The sequence below is a fragment of the Falco punctatus genome (genome assembly GCF_963210335.1).
Source record: "Falco punctatus genome assembly, chromosome: 11".
Lineage (NCBI taxonomy): Eukaryota > Metazoa > Chordata > Aves > Falconiformes > Falconidae > Falco > Falco punctatus.
This window is the reverse complement of record NC_137591.1, coordinates 2113380-2131720: the sequence shown is the minus strand read 5'-3', so window position 1 is coordinate 2131720 and position 18341 is coordinate 2113380. Positions and strand designations below refer to the sequence as shown.

Sequence of the window (18341 nt, the reverse complement as noted above, 5' to 3'; positions counted from 1 at the left end):
ACAAAAAACAAACAAACAAAAAAACCCACAAATGAAGTGAAAGCTTTTAACTGGTACACACTGTTCACACCTATATTTCAAGTTTGGAAACGCATATTTTCAAGCAGCAATACAAAAAAGTATCCATGAAGAATGCATAATCTCTGAAAAAATTATGAAAACATCCCTGCTACCATTACATTTCTAAATACAAAACTGACTACCATATTGTTGCTTCTGTGTAGCGAGAGAAGTTCATTTTCAAAACAGATAAAATTCAGTCTTTAGGTGTGAATGGTATGAATGACAGTCTCCTCTTTTTTTTTTTCTTTTTAATTTCTTAGTTGTTTAGGATCCTTAAGCATGCAAGCCTCGGAGAGGAAGGCCCGACGAGGGCAGGGTTGGCTTATGACATCCAGTTTAGGACAGAGCTGGGAAAGCCTCTGGGTCATCTACATCAGGAGCAGAAGCACTTGACTGAAAGAGAAACATCAGAAAGTTACGACCTTCAGCAGCATCAAGCCCTACCATGTTTCTAATTCTTCACATATTACAAAGTCCTTCCACTCAGCAGGCAAAGGCAGCTCAGCACACAGCGGAGCGGGGCAGCGCAAGGTGCTGGCACACACTGGGGCCAGCCAGCGGGCACGGGGACAAGGTTAAGCCTCTGTCCCTCTGCAGACAGGCTGGGCACCTGCACGGGGCAGCTGCGGGCAGGGGGACTCCCTGCACCCCAGACAAACAGGGGTGGGAATTCCTCCTTTTAAAACTATTTTAACCTGAACCCTGTTCAATAGGGAAATGCCAGGATTCACAGAGGTACACAGTACAGCAGAGTGAGCAGGATGGTGCTGGACAAATTACTACCAGAGCAACTTTTTTCCTCCATGATAAGCAACACTTATCTTTTCTCCTTTATCCCAAGGACTAGGAAGTCTCCTGTACTACCTTTTAAAACAAAGCCTACATCTGAATCTTAGAATCGTTTAGGTTTGAAGAGACCTTTAAAGATCGGAAGAGGCATTACAGGCAAACAAACCATGTTTGCACATGATTATTGCACAAGGTTACATCTCTGTTTCCATTGTAGGATCCAAGAGATCCCTACACGTGGGTTTACACCATTCCACTAGCACACAACCATCAATTCTTACCAACGGACATGACAAGAGTTACAGAAAAGGCCTGTCTGTAGCACAAATTAAGTTTCACATGTATAATTTTCCCCAGTCACAAACTAGCTGTTGATAAAAGAGAATTTTTGTGCCAACCTAGCCCTAGAAATTCATACATTTAAGTTAAAAATCTCCTCAGTGCTTCCCAACAGATTTTTTAAAAGGCTCTGTACTGCACCTAAAGAACAGTGCTGCAATTAAATGCAGAAATTAAGTATTTTAAAATACTCTTGACTTTGTCCATGAGGATTGTGGAAGAGAAGAGTAGGAAAAGCCAAGACAGTGCAATTTCCTGTAAAGACAGTCATTTATCAAGAGATATATTTAAAGCATTCCAATAAAAGTGGTATCAACACCTGTAGGCAAGACTAAGACACTACAGAAATACCCAGCCCTCAAACTGAAGTTAAAAAGTAATAGCAGGGTCCTCAGCCTCTAGCCTTAGTATCTCCGGCTGCTCGTTACACAAAAGCAGAACGCAAACCAAAAAAAAAGCCCACTCGCTGCAGGACGGGAGTTACCGTCCCTGCAACGGGAGGGCCTTGTTCACACATAACGTACACAAGTGCCAGCAGAGATCACCAACCTGGTTGGGTGTGTGGATCACGTCAAACTCCTTAACCAACTGAAAGGAAATAAACAAAGTCAACATAAAATAGGCTGCAGGAAAGTTTTTTGTTCTTGAAGCAAGATGCCATATTAGTGAAACAACTCAAGAGCAAACCCCACCACCATTTAACTTCAATTCTTTAAAATTTTCTTATATTGGTAACGGGAGAGTTTTCCAACTACTAAGCCTAAAATTTAAAGTGATCCAGTGTAAAAGAGAAAACAAGAGTCAAGAGTCCTAGAAGAGTCAAAAATGAGCAAGTCTGGTCTATGTGAAGAAAGCCACACCACACAGACTCATTTTCTAGCAAGTAACAATTTGATTAGATTTAAGCTGAGTAAGTGCTCCATATTAAACCACACCTTTACTGTAGCTACACTACAGTACTTCAACTTTACATCTTCTCTCCCTAACCTCATTTGGTACTTTCCCTGAGTATTTCCTTAGGGCTTTGGAACTACAGGAGGAAAAAAATTACTGCAGATTAGAGGAAAAACACAGTAAGAACCCCATTTCCACATGAAAAATCTAAATTCCTCAGTTTCAAGATACAGCACGCAGCTGTAGAACCAGTCTTTCACCCCCAACAGGTCACAATGCAGATACACCATCCTGACTGTACCTGACAATAACCACTCTAGCGCTTGCAGTTCTGCCCTGGCACCAACAGAAGCACCTCACAGTACATTCAGATCCGTCCGCACTGAAAAGTCGTTTTTCAGCTTTAGATACAAAAGGTGGGCACCTTTTTTTTTTTTAACCCAACCTATCCCCATCCTCCCTTTTTCGTGTTTAATGAGAACACTGCTAAAACATTCGTCCTTTTGCCCTAACAGTAACCTAGTTTAAATTTGTAAGAACAGACACTTGACTTGGTTTTCAAATGTGGCGTTTGTTGTCAGAGCAACTCCCCAGAAATAAGGAAGACGCCTAAAACTATCTGTATGAAAATCCTAGTAACAACTGAAACTAAGCTCCTTTGTAGATGAAAGCTGTAGCTACTTACCTTGTCAGTTCTGCCTCCACGGCTGGCCCTGCCACCACGTCCTCGGCCACCCCGTCCCCCTCTGCCACCACGTCCGGGGCGGCCAAGGTCTCCAAAGTTGATCTCCAGCTGGGATGTAATATCATTTGCTGGCTTGCGGAAGTGATGATCCATTACAGAGTCCTCAGCATGAGCCTGAAATGAGTGTTTCCTCGTGAGTAAGGAAAATCACCAAAGAAACCTTTTCATCTGTAGTTGCACTCTTACCATCACAGAGTACGCGTTCACCCCCAAATGCACTCTCATACTGACGAACGATTACCTTGACTGATTCAGGTTAAGACAGCGCAGGAATTGTTAGGAATCAAGTCATACCGCTTGTGCGGACAACAAAACCACACACAGGTAATCAAACAAGCACTTCAGCAAACAAAGGTATTTTGCATTTCCAAGACAATTCAGGGAAGCTCTGGAGTTTAGGCTTCTCCGAGACCAAACTAACCAGCACCAAGCCAGTACAGAACCTTGTTTTCTGGCATTTCTCTTCTTCTTACTTTGCATCCTGAGAAATCTTCAGGTTCTATCAATTCATTTCATTCTTTATAAATACTTACTTGGTAACCCATCATTGTTTTGCTCAATGAGTACCTTCTCATTTGCTTAGCTCTGTATAACTACTTAAAACAAGGGAGACTGTAAGAATCCCTTACTGGTTTGCATTAGCCATAACGAACAGCAAACGAGGCATAACGAGTTCAAACACAATGTAACTGAAGTAGCCAAAACATTACTGATAAAACAGAGAACCAACTCATCAATTACACTGCAAAACAGGACTCTCCATCGCCTTTGCCATGATACAACACTACAGCTGGTGCATTCACAGAGAGAAACCGGAGCTTCAAGGAGCAAGGTATGCACCAAAGAGTTAATGTCTACACCATAAATGCTACTACTCAGTACATTCAAGTATTTTAAATTATCACACACTGAACGCAAAAAGAACCAAGTGTTTTAAAGTAATTATTTTTCCTATTTTGTACAAATAATTTTTCCATGTAGTAAGTCAGATTTTGGCAGCTACAATGATACACAAAATGTACAACCAACCACACTGGATTAGACCAAGGGTTTTACCCAGTCCAGCACCCTGCCTATTACAAGGTCTAGTCATCATATTCTGGAAACATGGCAACATACGATGCTTTCTTTTCCTATAAGCCCCTAACTTCTGGTAAAGCAATTATCAATTTGCTTGTTTTTTTCCCTACAGAAATGCCACTAGCATGCTTAAGCTTCCTGACTCTAACTTCTTGTGGTGTAATTTACACAGTATGCTGACTTTCAGAGGCAACATATTGTGCAATTAAGCCCTACACCCTTTAATTACCCTTTGTGGATCCTTCATAAGGCAGCCAATGGATACAGAGGTCTACAGTCAAAAGGCTGAAAGCTGCTTTCAGGGATTCCGTGAGTCAGTCACAAGCACCATAATGTACAGAGCCATGAAGAGCCTTCTCCCCCATCAATCTAATTATCCCTTTCCATGTCCAGCTGAACATTTGGCCTCCACGATGACATGCAGTGGAGAGCACTGCAATTTAATTGGGCACAAGAAATATCCCTCTATGCTGCTTTCTTTCAAGCACATTTGACTGAGATGTATTCCATTAACAGCTGGTCTCCGTCCCACTCCTGATTTCACAGATCTGAACTGATACCCTTCCCTCAGAGATCTCTTTCCCAAACTCAGGAAGTTAGCCTAAGCAGTTATTTTTCAGAGAACAGTAATTCCACATCTCAGACTGACATGGCACTACTCAAATGCAAGTACACCAACAATCTGTGAAACCATACACAACACCTTTTGTTATTGTTTTCATTCCTTTCTTACCACTAAATATTTTATCTACAGTTTTGATCACTGCAGGGTACTGAGACTGTATTTCCAACTTACTGGTAGTCACAGGACATTTTCTTTTGTGAGAGGTAGTATCAGCAGATTTGTACAATAATTTTATTTGCTTCCTTCCCTACGCTGCTATCACCTAAAATACAAACACTACAGTCTACCAAAACCCTTGCATCTTCACAACTTGATTTGACCACTAAACCAACAAATAGCAAATTCTATATGTAACCCAATGATTTTATCCAAAGCTACTTTAAAACCCCACCAGTACAAGACCTGGCATATTCTCCTCATCCTCTTCTTTCACTTAGGCACCAACAGTCACAGACATACCATACAAATTGTTTACTCTGAATCATTTTTGGAAGCATTTATATGTATTGGCAACTCTCAATACTGCTCTGATCTAGTAAGTGATAGCTTCTTGAAGGCACTGCTGCACTTACGGGTCTTGGGAAAGGCTGTCAAAAATAAGGAACAAGCTACTAAGGGAAAGGGGGCCAAAGCAGACAGCGAGATATGGAAAAACAGCAACAACAAAAAATAAAAAGACTCATGATAGAAGCTTTTATGATAAGGTGTGAATTCAGCTCAATTAGGAGCAAGGGTACTAATCATGAAGGCTCCTACATGGTGCACAGTTAGACAACAGGCATGGACAGAAGAGCTCCATATTGCATCTACTTTTATTCTCTCTTTTTGTGACTTCTTAATATCCAGACCTTCCATTTCAGAAGGGGCTCATATTAAAACACAGGTATTACCAGTTAGATATAAAGGATCAGTACCTCATTTGACTCCAGCAGACTCCCCTGCATTTCTGTCATCGCCTTTGTCTGATGAAAGTTGCGTGTCCACGCCAAAGTGACAAAAGGAACAAAGGGAGAAAACAAAAGGAAGAAATGAGACTCAACTACATACAGAAACAACAGGTAATAAGGTCACATGAACTTGCTGGATACAGATGTCACTGAGCACGTGAAGCAGCAAAAGGATGAGAACAACAGCTGTGCAAGCATCCAGAAAGATTAGAGGATGGACCATACCACAGGTGTGGAGACAAGAGAAATCTCAGATCAGTACCAAAAAAGTTCAACACAAGCTGCTGGAAACTCCAGTAGAATCCGCGCGTGCAGGCTGATCTCCAGCACCTCAACACATCAGGCACACTGCGTACAGAACTAGACAGGTAAGAAGGTGCGACGTTTAAAACTACTGTTAGTGAGAAAAGGTTCCTGCAGAGCCTCAATTCAAGAGTCATGCCTCTAAATTTTGAGAGGATGAAGTACTCTCTTCAAAAACGTTTTTCTCGGTCTCCCATTCCAACCTCCTCTAAGGAAGCTATTAGATCGGCAGGAAAGTTTAAAGGCACAGGAAAGAGGCACAGCACAAGCAGATACACGGAGGAGGAACTGATCTACTAGGGTATCGGTCTTTCCAGGAGACTTGGATCCAACTTTTCAAACAAATTTTAAGGTCTCTCCACAACATAACCCCTTTCCATTTTTTGTTCAGCTGTACGCCAGTAGAACTTAAAACAGACACAAGCCACTAAACCAGCTGCAGAGAAGAAAAAAACAAGGATCTCTATTTCATGGCATAACAGCATAACCCAGTCTCCTGGAAAGTCTCATTAGACTAGGGCTGCCAATACACATGGATTTCACATAAAACCAGCAAGAATTTGAGACAGTATTAAGAGTTCATTTCGTACAAAAATATCGCTTTCTAGAAATCGCATAGCAAATGTCAAAAAGAGGAAAGACCTCAGATAGGGTCAGGCATTTCACCCCTCAGGGAAGAGCCCAAGGAGGAGGAGGAGGACAGCACTTTCACGAGACCAAGGCAGATGAACAGTACTAGAATCTCACATTCCCTTTTCCCACAGACTCCTAGGGCATTCTCCCAGTAGCTCTCAGGCTACAGGAATGAGGGCAGTCATCACAACACCGCAAATTTTGAGAAAGTCCACTGGGGCGCACTGTGATTTTTCAACTCTAAGAGTACAGAAGATTTGGGGCTGAAAACCAGAATTAACCCATAAACCAAGTCAGTTCCACACATAAACTCTCTTCTTGTCACTAAGAGTCACAGAAACCTTACATCAACCTTGATTTCATGACTCATAAGTATGTCCAAGAGGGCAAACAGAAGAACAGCAGGTGACTGGTAGGTTTTGTCATAACTTAAAGATATTTCACCTTCTAAACCTGCTCAAAAAGGAGCCACAATGAAGGCTTTCCTAATGCATACCGATTATAGAGCTATTCTGCTGCAATACTTCACAAACAACCCCTGTGCTGCTTCCCACAGTATCAGCGAACAGTAAGTGAAATGGGGAAAGACATCTGCTGGACATACAATAAAAGCAGGCTAAAAGCACTGAGATTTAAAGGCAGTTTGTTAGTATCTCACTACTGTGCTTACACAGCAAGGGACTGTTAACTTCTTATGTGATAGTGCTAAAAAGATCTGACTCGTTTCTTTGAAGAGAAGTTAGTATAATACACCCCCCAACCAGAACAACCTACTAATAATGTCAGTTCTTCCATGAAAGTAATGTGATCAGTTATCCTCACTGGTTCCATTTGGGTTTGAGGTAACTACCAATTCATTTTTCAAATGGAAAATACAGTACAGATCTTTCTAGATTAGCCAGAAGTACACCATCTTATTATACTGTCATACATGCAAATATGTTAAAGACGACCATCTTCAGCTGACTAAATGTCAAATAAATCTGCTTTGGAGGGATTGGGGCTGGGGGAACTTGAAGGACTATAGGTTTAGTAAATCTTGGTAAAGCATATAAATACCTCTGTTTAAATATACTCTTTTTAACATACAGGAACATTTAAGTCTCAGTTCGCCTTTTCTACGCAAGCCGGAGAAAACAGTATTTAATAAACACTTCAAACACCAAACGGCTAAAGGTAAACAAAAAGATGTTCAATCATTTGACGAACTGAACTAACTTACACAGCAAGAAAATAGCACGACTGTGACAAAGTCAAACTCATTCCGAGTTCAACGAGATCAGAAATGGAGTTTTCATCGGAAAGTACTGAATAGTGCCTTCCCATCTGCATTATGCCTTCCCATCTGCATTACGTCCCCAGCTTACAAGAAGAAAAAACTGACAAGGTGTGAAAGAGCAGAAATACACGCTAGAACACCGAACAGAATATTACATACTATCTAGTTACTTCAAAGGGAGTCAGAACCATCTGGCAGACAAAGTTGCAGGCCACCATTATCTTAAGTGGGTCACTTAAGCTATTACAGAGTGTTAAAAGCAAAGATCAAAACCAAAGATTAATGCAGCCCTGCACTAAAAGCAGAGCTCTTAGCACTTCCCTCCCTTCTAAAGCCAAAGAGTATGTGTCTCCTTGCCACTCTCACAATCTTGGAAGAGTAAAATTTTGCAACAACTAAAACGAATATGCTTGAAAAACTACAATTTTAAAATAATTCTGCAGCAACTCCATTGTATATCACTGAGGTATACAAAGGCAATTCCACCTGGTTGCTCAAAAGCTTCAAGGAGGGCTGTCCACCTAACATTACAAAATGAGAAGATACCCATGTTACAAACGTAAGAGAAACAGTTTAGGTGTTAAGGTGTCCGAGACATGACCAGTATTTTTTCAAGCATCCTAAGTCTGTGTACTGCATAAGACTAACATACTAAATAACATAAGCTTTCTTTAAAAACAAACAAAACAAAAAAAAAGCAAAGAAATAAATTTGACATTGACAAACTTATTCTAAAAAGTTCATCAAAAGACAGTCCTTAAAGTTACCTGCCCAGATGCAGCAGGTTTCCAGTCTCACTATATCACAGCATGCACCAACATAAGGGTACAGATCAACTGCTAAAACTACCCACAGTAAAGTGGCTGCTTACGCTAATAAAACTGGAGCCTAACTCCAGTTTTATTAAGAGAAATGTTGCTCCCTTACAGACTTTTAGCTACAGGTCAGCATCTAGAAGAACGGAGCTTCTGCTCCAAGAAATGCATATCAACAGAAAAGCCTATACAATCTGGATACTAGCAAATATTGAAAGTCACTTTACCTCCTCGCTCTTTGACTTGTGAAGAACAAATCCTTTTTTCCATTGCCCATCAGCACCCTCATTTGGTTTACGGATGTTGAACTCAACTTTTGCACGATCCTTACTTTGAATAGCTTTCCACTCGTCCAGGGTCATTTCCTTAGGACCTTCTTCCTTAACTTCTTCAACCTCATTCTCTCTGTAGTAAATTCATGGATATTATGATCATGACTTAGAACTCACATTCTAACGTACAAATCCAAAGTCACTTGTTAATCGGCACCAGATTAGTATTTAGCACTTAAGAAGCATATAGAAAAACCCCTCACTCCCACCACGCAGAAAGCACACATGAAAACTCACCTCCTTAAGCCAGCGTGCCAAAAAAAAAAAAAAAAATATCACAGCCAGACACCTTTAAGCAACTAAATGGTGAGCACAGCAAAACGTTAAAATGAACACTGACCCGTGCCATCTATTCTCCACATGAATGAGTTTTCTTTACAAATATGAAAGCCTAACTTCTGCAATGGACTTGTTTGGAGCTTTCCTCCCCACCCTTTTTGAGGTACCTCTCTCCCAAAAGTTCAAGTTAAGCCAGTGAGAGCGAGCTTGTTCTTCCCTCAATTTTCAAGATTTTTCTTTTTTTTAAAAAAACAGAATTTAATCAGCTTTGGATAGTCTGCTTCCTTTATTGAACTAAAGATAATCGTTAATTTCCCAACTAACAAACAATTTTTATTTTCAGCCGACTTGAAAAAAACAACTCATACAACTCAGTTACTCATGCAATGTATCACCTCATTCCAAGTCTTTGATGCCTCTACCTTTTGCCAAAGAGCTATTTTTAAAAATAAAACACACAATCACTATGCTCAATAACAGATCATGTTCCAGCTACACAGGCAGTCAATTCTCTAGTCATTCTTCAGTGTCTTTATGCAACTAAATTTCCGATTACAGAAAATTAGTGCCATGTATTTGCAGCAAAGAGATCATGAAAGCCTCAATTCAAAAGGTTTTCATTTCATAGCCATTAATTTTAACGTAGTAAAGCAGAGATTTTTATGTCAAAATTACCGTATTTTTTTCTCATTCTGTAGAACAGCATGGGTTTTGACACTGTGTATATTCAGAAGCCACTTTTGCTCAAGGTAAAGACACCAGCCCTCAGTATCGTGCAGGTTTTACTGCAGTAAAACAGCCTACAGTTCTGCCGAAACATTTCGGTTCAGATCCACAAACTAGCCAACCTGAAAACTAACCCATGTAAAGATGCTTCTCTATGAAGAAAACTGATGGGTTACAACAGATGCATTACGCTTGAAACTGAGAAGAGTACATATTATCTGCAGATTTGAGGAAAACTATGACACACACAAAGAGCCTGCAGAATTTTGCAGATAACTGATCTGCACATGGATGGGTCAGTACCTGGTCAAGCAAGACACCAGGACACTGCTGCTAATAAAGATGCAGGAAATGCGGCAGGTAGCAAATTTAAGATATCTGGATTTCCAACAGATATAGTTATTTTAAGGACTAGCTAGCTTGCATTTTCTGACGGATATCCAAGCTGTAATTCCTTAAAAATTCTCATACTACTGCTGTCTACAAGATAACCTTAACCTTGGACCACCAACACCTTCGAGAAGTAATGGCATTTAGTCTTTTTTTTTTTTTTTTTTTATAAGCTCAATCCATTTCTTACTCTCTACACAGTAACTGTACCCTCTTTACCACTAATCAAAGTCATTAATGAGGAAATCAAGCTATTGCAAACTCCAGGTTAGAAATCTTGTGCAAACAAGTATTTCAAAGTTCTATCTTAGCTGTTAGCCATTTTCTGAATCCATCATAAAGCACACTCCCCATTAAATACAAGTTTCCACACTACCACAAAAATTTGTATCTCATTTTTACATCAACTGCAAGTATCACTACTTCTGGTTCTGCTTCTCTAGTTACTGTGTATCATTCATCCAGTCTCTGCTTGCTTCCGTAACAGTATCCAAGTGGAATGAGAAGCAATCAAGTTAACTTCTTCAAAAATTGCCTGCATGCACAGAAGCTGGAGAATGAAAGAGATACAACCATTCTCTGACAGGCTAGTCACAGTCTTGATGGCTGTTTTGAAAAGCTAAGTTTAAAAAAAAGTTACCTTCCACCAGCAGAATATCATTTTGTCCCTTTGGCTTGGTGGTTCTACCTAGTTATGAGCTCAGATGCTTTTGGATTTGGTATTTAGAAGCTGCAATCCCAAGACTGTAAGCGTATAACAACCAATCATTAATAACTACATCTGAAAGTGACCTAAGAGCCTACGTGACACTAACATAACAGTTTCCAGTTAATTTTTAGACATGCACTTTTTAAAGAGAAGTCTTTCAGCAGCATTGTGGATAATTTTGTATCAGCTTAGTTTGGCAAAACAGAAGTAGGAATAAATATCCAAGGTTAAAGGTGAAGAAATACTACCTCTGAAGCAATCAAGGAACATTAAGAGGGGTGCTACTCACTTATTTTCAGAATCAGCAGGCGGATGTTCCTCTCCCTCTGGCGTTTCCTCAGTTACAGCTGACTGATCCAACTCACTGCAATTACATAATGTTTAGAGTTTGGGTTTTTCAAAAGTTCACCCCTATTTAAAGCTCCATAAGATTAATGACTAAGTTCTATAGCGGATTTACATAACCCACCCTTCTTTAACATGAACTATTTTATTAAGGATGGGTGCTCTCTGTGCCTTTTAAATTCTCTGCTTTTCACCTTACTAACAGTTTTTCCCAGCACTAGTACCCATTCTGAAAGCCTCCCGCCATACCCTGAGATCCAAAATGGATCTGGTTATTAAAAATACTCTTTTCAGTGTAATACTTCTAAAAAAGCATACTTAACTTAATCAAAATTTTTAAACCGCCCTAGTAAAAGAACCGTTCAAAAACCAGCACAAGACACCACCCCCATTCCAAATTTCTCCAAACTGCAGTTTTAACAGCAAACCCATCTCTTATGTTACAAGAAATTGCTCATTTTCTTGATTCTGCAAACATTGTTTAAACAGAGTAACAAAAATCACAAAAATCAAAAGGCAAAAAACGTAAGCTGAATCTTTACATTACAAGCCTTAGGAATTAGGCTTTATTAACATTTGGCTAATAGTTTTCTGAGCAATTACAGATTACTAACGTTAGTTCATCTTTGACGGTTCCCCAGTTGTGTGATCCACTGCCACCACGCTTGTCCTCATGCTTTAGGCCGCTGAAATGTGAATGTGAAACAGAACTAACAAAACTGAGTTAACATTATAGTGTCCAGATACAGAAATTCAAAGACAAATTTTAAAACATTATTTAATTGTAAAGAATAGTAAAAAAAAATAATAGAAAAAGTTAAAGACTTACGATCTATCGCTGCCACTATGTCTGTCAAATTCACGTTTGCCACGAGAGTCAAACCCATCTCCTCTGCCCATTCCACGGCCCCGTCCACGCCCTCTTCCAAGTCCACCACGTCCACGCATAGGTCGGTCAAGAATGGGTCTAGCATGGAACAACTGTCAGTATTTCACCTCCAAATATTTACAGCATGGTTTTTAAGGTTCTCTTTTGAGATTTTTATTTACCTGCTTTTCCTTTGATAATTACTGTTTATAACTGTGTTGAGGCTCTAACTTCAATGCCAAATTACTACACTGAAAAAACCCACATATATAATGCCCACATTTCAAAATCCAGAAACAATCGCTTCGAAGGATTACTGTTCATTTGCATCTTCTGGCAGTAAGTTCCAAAACTTAGCGTTTGTAGTGTGTTACTTACCTAGCCAACACTACAATTTCCATTTAACTTGTATTCATCCCACTTGGCTTTTAAAAAAGGATTTTAACTTCAGCTACTACAATTTTAATATTTGAACATTACTTTCAGAACACTTGGATTCTGGATCCCTCACGATACTCAACACACTTTAGATCTTGCCTAGATATAAGACAGTTTCACCAATTCCAGATCTGAAGCCACTGCAGACAAGGTGTAAACACCTACATGGACAAACTCCTATTGGCTTTAAGTCAGCTGTACGGATTAACAGCAAACAGATCTCATCCTGCAGGCAACAGCTATACTCAAGCTCCTTTCCTGAGTTATCTGCTATAGATTTAGAGAGATACAGTGGCTAGCTTAATGATTTAAACCGTATTTTCAGACATGCCAATGGAACTGATCATGCTGGATCACTCCCAGTTAAAACTCCAGTTGAGTTTGTAAAGAGTTTGTAAACAAAATCACAGCTAAGGGAAGAGTTATAGTCTAGATGAGATATGCTCTTCTTGTGCGTGACAAAAATTGAATTCAATCAGTTAAATTTTGATTCATTCAGCTATTTGTTTGTTTAGGTTTTACCTTAGTAGCAAAATGCAAGACAGGCCCTTCCTAAAAAAGCTAGGAAAGTTCTTTGTCATGCAAGATAAAAAAAAAAAAAAAAAATCTTACTTATCAACAGAAAATTCTCCTCCTTCGCCTTTCTCATCAGCAGGTTTATCGAAGCGGCGCTCACGAGGAGGTCGTCTCTCTGGTCTCCTGTCAATAGGCTTGCCTTCACCCTGCTGTTGCTGCTGTTGCTGCTGATCAGGCCTCCTGCCAATACGTCTTATCCCTGAAACATTAGGTGACACACATCAACAGAATGCAGAGCTGCTCTGGGAGAGATACTGATTCTAACACCATAAAAGAATACTGAAGGTAAGATGGAATTAACGTTCTTCTTCTAGCATTATGAGTAGATAATCTGAGAAACTATACCTTTATAACAAAGTAACTGTATATCATTGACACTTCTGATTCACATTTTTCCACAGCATTTCAAACTATTTTCTGCAAGTGTATGCTCTTACAATATTGCAGGAAACAAAACCTGTCAGAGCACACAATACATTAGTAATCCATGTTAAAATGATGGGGTCAACTTTCAAAGAGGGATCAAGGTAAGCAAGATTTCCACCTCCACCCCCCCACCCACCCACCCCGAAAGGCGCTTTTCAGGTAGAACAAGTGTTTTTGATTTTGACATGCATCACCAGGCTGGACCCTATGACAGTGACCCTGCTTCATCTCACTGTGCTCTTGGGAACTTTTTTGGCTAGCTGTATGACCCAGGGCAGGGCCACCCTTCCCAAGCAGGTGTCACTTGCATCCCAGTACGGTAGGTCAGTGACTAAATGGTGTCTGCATCCACACCAATCCTCACAGCCTGATACACACTCCCTGACAAAGGCTCACCTCATCATGCGTGCACTTGAAATAGCTTAAGAATACACTCTGCTACTGAACCGGCTAGTGTTCTTCCTTCCCTCCTCTATGCCCTCTGAAAGATTACTTTTTTTTAAAATAATAGTAACTTCCGATGGGCATTACCTCTCTCACTAAGACTTCTGAAAGATCTTAAATGCAGTTTTCCACTCTTCCGAAAGGCCTGTTTACTCTTCTTTAGAAAGATCTGGACAAACACATTATTGCTTTGTTATGCTATTTTCTTGCCAAAATGTTTAGGGAAGAAACACTAAGCAAGCCACTGAGGCTGGCTCAATAATTATGAACAATCTTTTAAATCGAATGCTGCCAATTTTAAATTTTTTTAAAGAACTAAGGTCCTGCCTAACAAGCAATGTCCTATTTGGGTGGGGCTAGAGAAGTTACAGTTGTAATGATATCCAAGCCAACACGCCCAAATGAACAATGTCTTCCTTACCTTACAAGCTGTACTTAATATGAAGTTTGCATGACATACATTGCTTGCTAAGTAATCCTTACTCCCTGAGGAAACGCAGGGGTTAAACTCACTAACATTTACTTTGAAAAGGACTCTCAAACTAAGAAGGCCCATTTCATTTTAAGAGGTAAAGCTCAGCAAGGAAAGCAAACAGGCTAGTGCCACATAGGAGGTATGCTGCAGAACTGGAAGGAATAATTCCATGTCTTTTGAATTTTGAGTTCAACACCCTGTGCTCAAAAAACCTGGTGAAGCCTAACCAAAAATACCTTTTCCTTAGTATCATAAAGCTTTGAACTGGTAATTCACCAGTCAAATACTCTGCATCCTTACATAGTGGAATAGTTTCAAAATGCAATACACTCACAAGGTACGCAGCAAACCCTGTCAATACTATGGCATCAAACCACTTTATGGTGTTAGAACACTGTCCCACACAAAACCCAAAAATTTTCAAACTGGAAAGTGACTTTGTTTACTACAGTGCACCATACACAGTTACAAAAGCAAGCCTGACTTTCCGCCTCACTGCTATAATAAGCCACAAAGTACTTTTTTCATAGTGAAGTAGTGCTTGCTCTTGAAAATGAATGTGAAAACCAGGAGGTAAACATGGAGTGCTAGCCCTGCCAAAAACCTTCTGCGTTCTGTTGTCTTGGCCACAGACACTGCCATATTTCAGGTTTACCTCCCGAGGGACACCACCACAACTCTGCATCTGACTATTAATATTTCCAGAGGACACTGGCTCAGCAAATTGCGACTCAGGACAAATTATTGCATTCCTCACACAGAAAGAGCTCTCAAGCAACAAAAGTACAGAAGACCCATGAGCAAAGACTACTGTAACAGTTCCTAACTTCTGCTTCTCACAAGGTGTTTTCAAGTGACGTCTGGGAGGCCTGCTTTCTAGAACAACTCGTATATTAAGACTACTTCTTTCTTAAAAAGCATAAAAGGTGGCAGAGAGTCATACTGCAACATGCACTGCAGCAAATGCACAGGTGTTAAGACGCTTTCACGCAGCGCTGGGGTCTTCTGAACCAGCCGCGTTGCTGTAAAGATCTTCCAGAGTTAAACTGCAGCTGCCAAGCTACTTCCTCACCCACATGTCAACCGCTGTCACCTTACTTCGATGCATTTCATGGATTCCAATTTAATGGGAGTTCCGAGCAATCTGAGGTGTGCCGAGGTTTGTGCGGGGTACAGCTGCCTGCCACGGGCCGACATGTGTGCGCAAAAGCTACCCCTCCTCGCGCAGGGCCGCGTCCTGCCAGTCACTCTGCCCAGGGCACATTCGTTTAACCTATGTGTACTCGGGACTTTTTGTTGTTTTCCTTTTTTTCCAACACAGTTTCCCGCGTGCGACGTCTCCTGGGTTTACACAAACACGTCTGAGAACTCACACAGCCCATCAGTGAAATACCTACGTGAGCCCTGTCAACCCCGTTCCCTAGAAAAACGAGGCGGGGGGATCCGGAAAGCGCGGGCACTGCCACCCCCTGTCAAATGCGCCAGGCCCCCCGCAACACCCCACCAGCTCAGGACGGCGCTTGGCTGCTCCCGGAGGAGCCCGCCGCCCTCCGCGCCGCCCGCCAGGCGAGCCGCCCCGCTCCGCTCCGGCACGGCAGCGCCCCACGCACGGCTCCGTTCCGCGCGGGCCGGCCCGCGGGGCCACACCGCCCGCGGCCACGTGCGGCCGGCAGCGAGCGCAGGGCCCCGGTTCCCCCGGGCTGCGGCCGCCGCCAGCCGCCCCCCGGCCCCGGGCGGCCCCGCCATGCGCTCCCCCACGTGGGTGCGAGGCCGCCGCCCGGGCCCCGGCCCGGCCCCCCCCGCACCGCGCTCCGGCGCCTTCCCGCCGCCTCCTTTGTGCGCGGCGGGACGCGGCCCCCGCGGGGCGAGGGGCGGCCCCTCGGCGGGGCCGGGCCCGGCGCTCGGCCCCCTCCCCCGCCGCAGCCCCCCGCGGCCCGGCTCACCCTCCTTCCGCAGCGGCGCGCCGGGCTGGCCGCTGCCCTCCTCCCGGCGGTCGGCGGCGCCCCCGGCGGAGGCGGCGAAGGGGGGCAGCGGGTTCTTGCGCTCCTTCTGGGACTCCCTGCGCAGCTGCTTGGCCGCGCTGCCGGGGCCGCCGCCGGCGCCCGCCTGACCCGGGCCGCCGCCGCCGCCGGCCCCGCCGGAGGAGTTGGTCTGGGCGCCCGCCGGGCCGCCGCGGGCCCCGCCGCCCCCCTGGCTCCCGCCGCCGCCGCCGCTCTCTTTCCTCCGGCTCTCGGCCGCCCGCAGCACCTCGAAGGGGTCGGACTCGTCATCAAAGAGCTGGTCGAAGCGGTTGGTGACGACGCAGCCGAAGCCCTCCTGCAGGTGTCCGGGCATGATGGGCCCCCGTCGGCGGGATCCTCCTCCGATGCTGCCGGGCCCCCCGCGCCCTGCTCGCTGCCGCACAAGATGGCCGGCCCCGAAGAGACCCGCTTCTCTTCCGGCGCCGGGCACATCCGGGCACCTCACCCCGCGCGGGGCACGCCGGGAGCGGCAGGCGGCCCGCGCCCGCCGCCGCCCGCGCCCGCCCGACGGACCACAGCTCCCGGCGTGCCCCGCGCCGCCATTGTGCGTGGTGCGCGCAGCCGCCCGCCATCGCAGCGGACCCGGGCCGCGCCGCCGCGGGGGTGTCCCGGGGGTGCCGGCGGCGGTGACACCGGACCTGACGCGATGAGCCTCAGTTTTAAACGTCTTTCTGCACGCTAGGCCTGTGTGCCCGGCGGCGGGCGCCGTTCGCCCCGGGGTCGGCCCGCGCTCCTCAGGGCTGTGCGCCTTGCCCCTGCCGGGCGCGGGGGCGCGGCCTGCGCTCCCTCGGTGCGCAACCTGGTCACCTCAGGGATGTCCTGAGAGGAAAAAACGTGGGGCGAAATCCGCACGCTTGGTTGTTCTCAACAAATTCCCCTGTTCAAGTGTTAAAAACCACAGGGGTACACGTAGAGCTTATTTAAGGATTAAATAACGCAGGCTGGATGCAACAAAGGTACAGTGTGTAGTCAGCTGTTAAGACACTTGTAGAGCATGCTGGTACGCCGGAGTGAAAACACGACCCGGTCAGGAATGTCTGCCTTCATACTGGCACGTACTGGGGTCAGTGCACAAATGCAGGAAACCACTGAGTATCTTGGTCTGCCCTTCTCCATCTTGTTGCCGCTCTGAAGAGCGTGGAATCGGAGATGGGCATTTTGGGTTTCCCAGCCCGGGCCTTTGCGTGCAGCTGTGGGACAGCCATGGGACAGCCAGCACTGCGCTCGGCCTCTGCGGCTTTGTCCCCTGGGATGGACCCACCATCATCGGACCCAGCGCGGACTCGGGGAGAAACCCTGTGGGTTGTACGTGGAGGGTTAGGCAGGTGATAGTGCTGCCGTGTTTGAAGTGAAAGCAAATTGTTCTTGCTTCGCGGTGGTGAAGATCGTTGCCATGAGTGCTCGGAAGCACCGCATGTATGGAGGCTGGGCAAGCGCGAGCGTGGACACAGTCCTTGTGCCCAGAGATCGAGTTAGTGCGGGGACACATTGCTCTGCTGAAGATACAGAGCGCTTTTGCATTCCAAACCTGTGACACCTCTCACTAGCCTTAAATTGCCTTTTAAAGCATGAGACGAATGTGTGTCATTGAAGGCAACTTCAGCAACAGCAGTTTGATAGATTTGCAGCTATAACCAATAAAAGTTAAGCTTTCAAAACCTTGCAGATTTTACCTTGATCTTAGATATATAATAAAATTTTCTACTCACATGAACATTTATACACCTCTAGTTACCAGATACACACAATTAGAAGACAGTATCAAGTGAAGATGGTAAATATTTGCAGTACTAATTAGTC

The 18341-nt window shown here is 44.0% G+C and overlaps 1 protein-coding gene across 4 annotated transcripts; it reads right to left on the bottom strand.

Annotated features, from left to right (window-relative positions):
- Window positions 1-32: 32 nt before the first annotated feature.
- SERBP1 (SERPINE1 mRNA binding protein 1) lies at window positions 33-16970 on the bottom strand. Of its 4 annotated transcripts, none has more exons than XM_080406637.1 (10): window positions 16464-16970; window positions 13212-13374; window positions 12123-12260; window positions 11908-12003; window positions 11238-11312; window positions 8740-8917; window positions 5450-5497; window positions 2771-2944; window positions 1741-1779; window positions 33-456 (listed from the first exon to the last, which is right to left on the bottom strand). In XM_080406637.1, the coding sequence occupies exons 1-10, from the start codon at window positions 16852-16854 to the stop codon at window positions 400-402; spliced, it is 1359 nt and encodes a 452-aa protein (XP_080262763.1). In that variant the 5' UTR covers window positions 16855-16970; the 3' UTR covers window positions 33-399. The 4 variants fall into 4 exon arrangements, with proteins under 4 accessions (XP_080262763.1, XP_080262764.1, XP_080262765.1 ...); XM_080406638.1 differs by having other exon boundaries at window positions 11908-11979; XM_080406639.1 differs by lacking the exon at window positions 5450-5497 and having other exon boundaries at window positions 16464-16969.
- Window positions 16971-18341: the final 1371 nt, after the last annotated feature.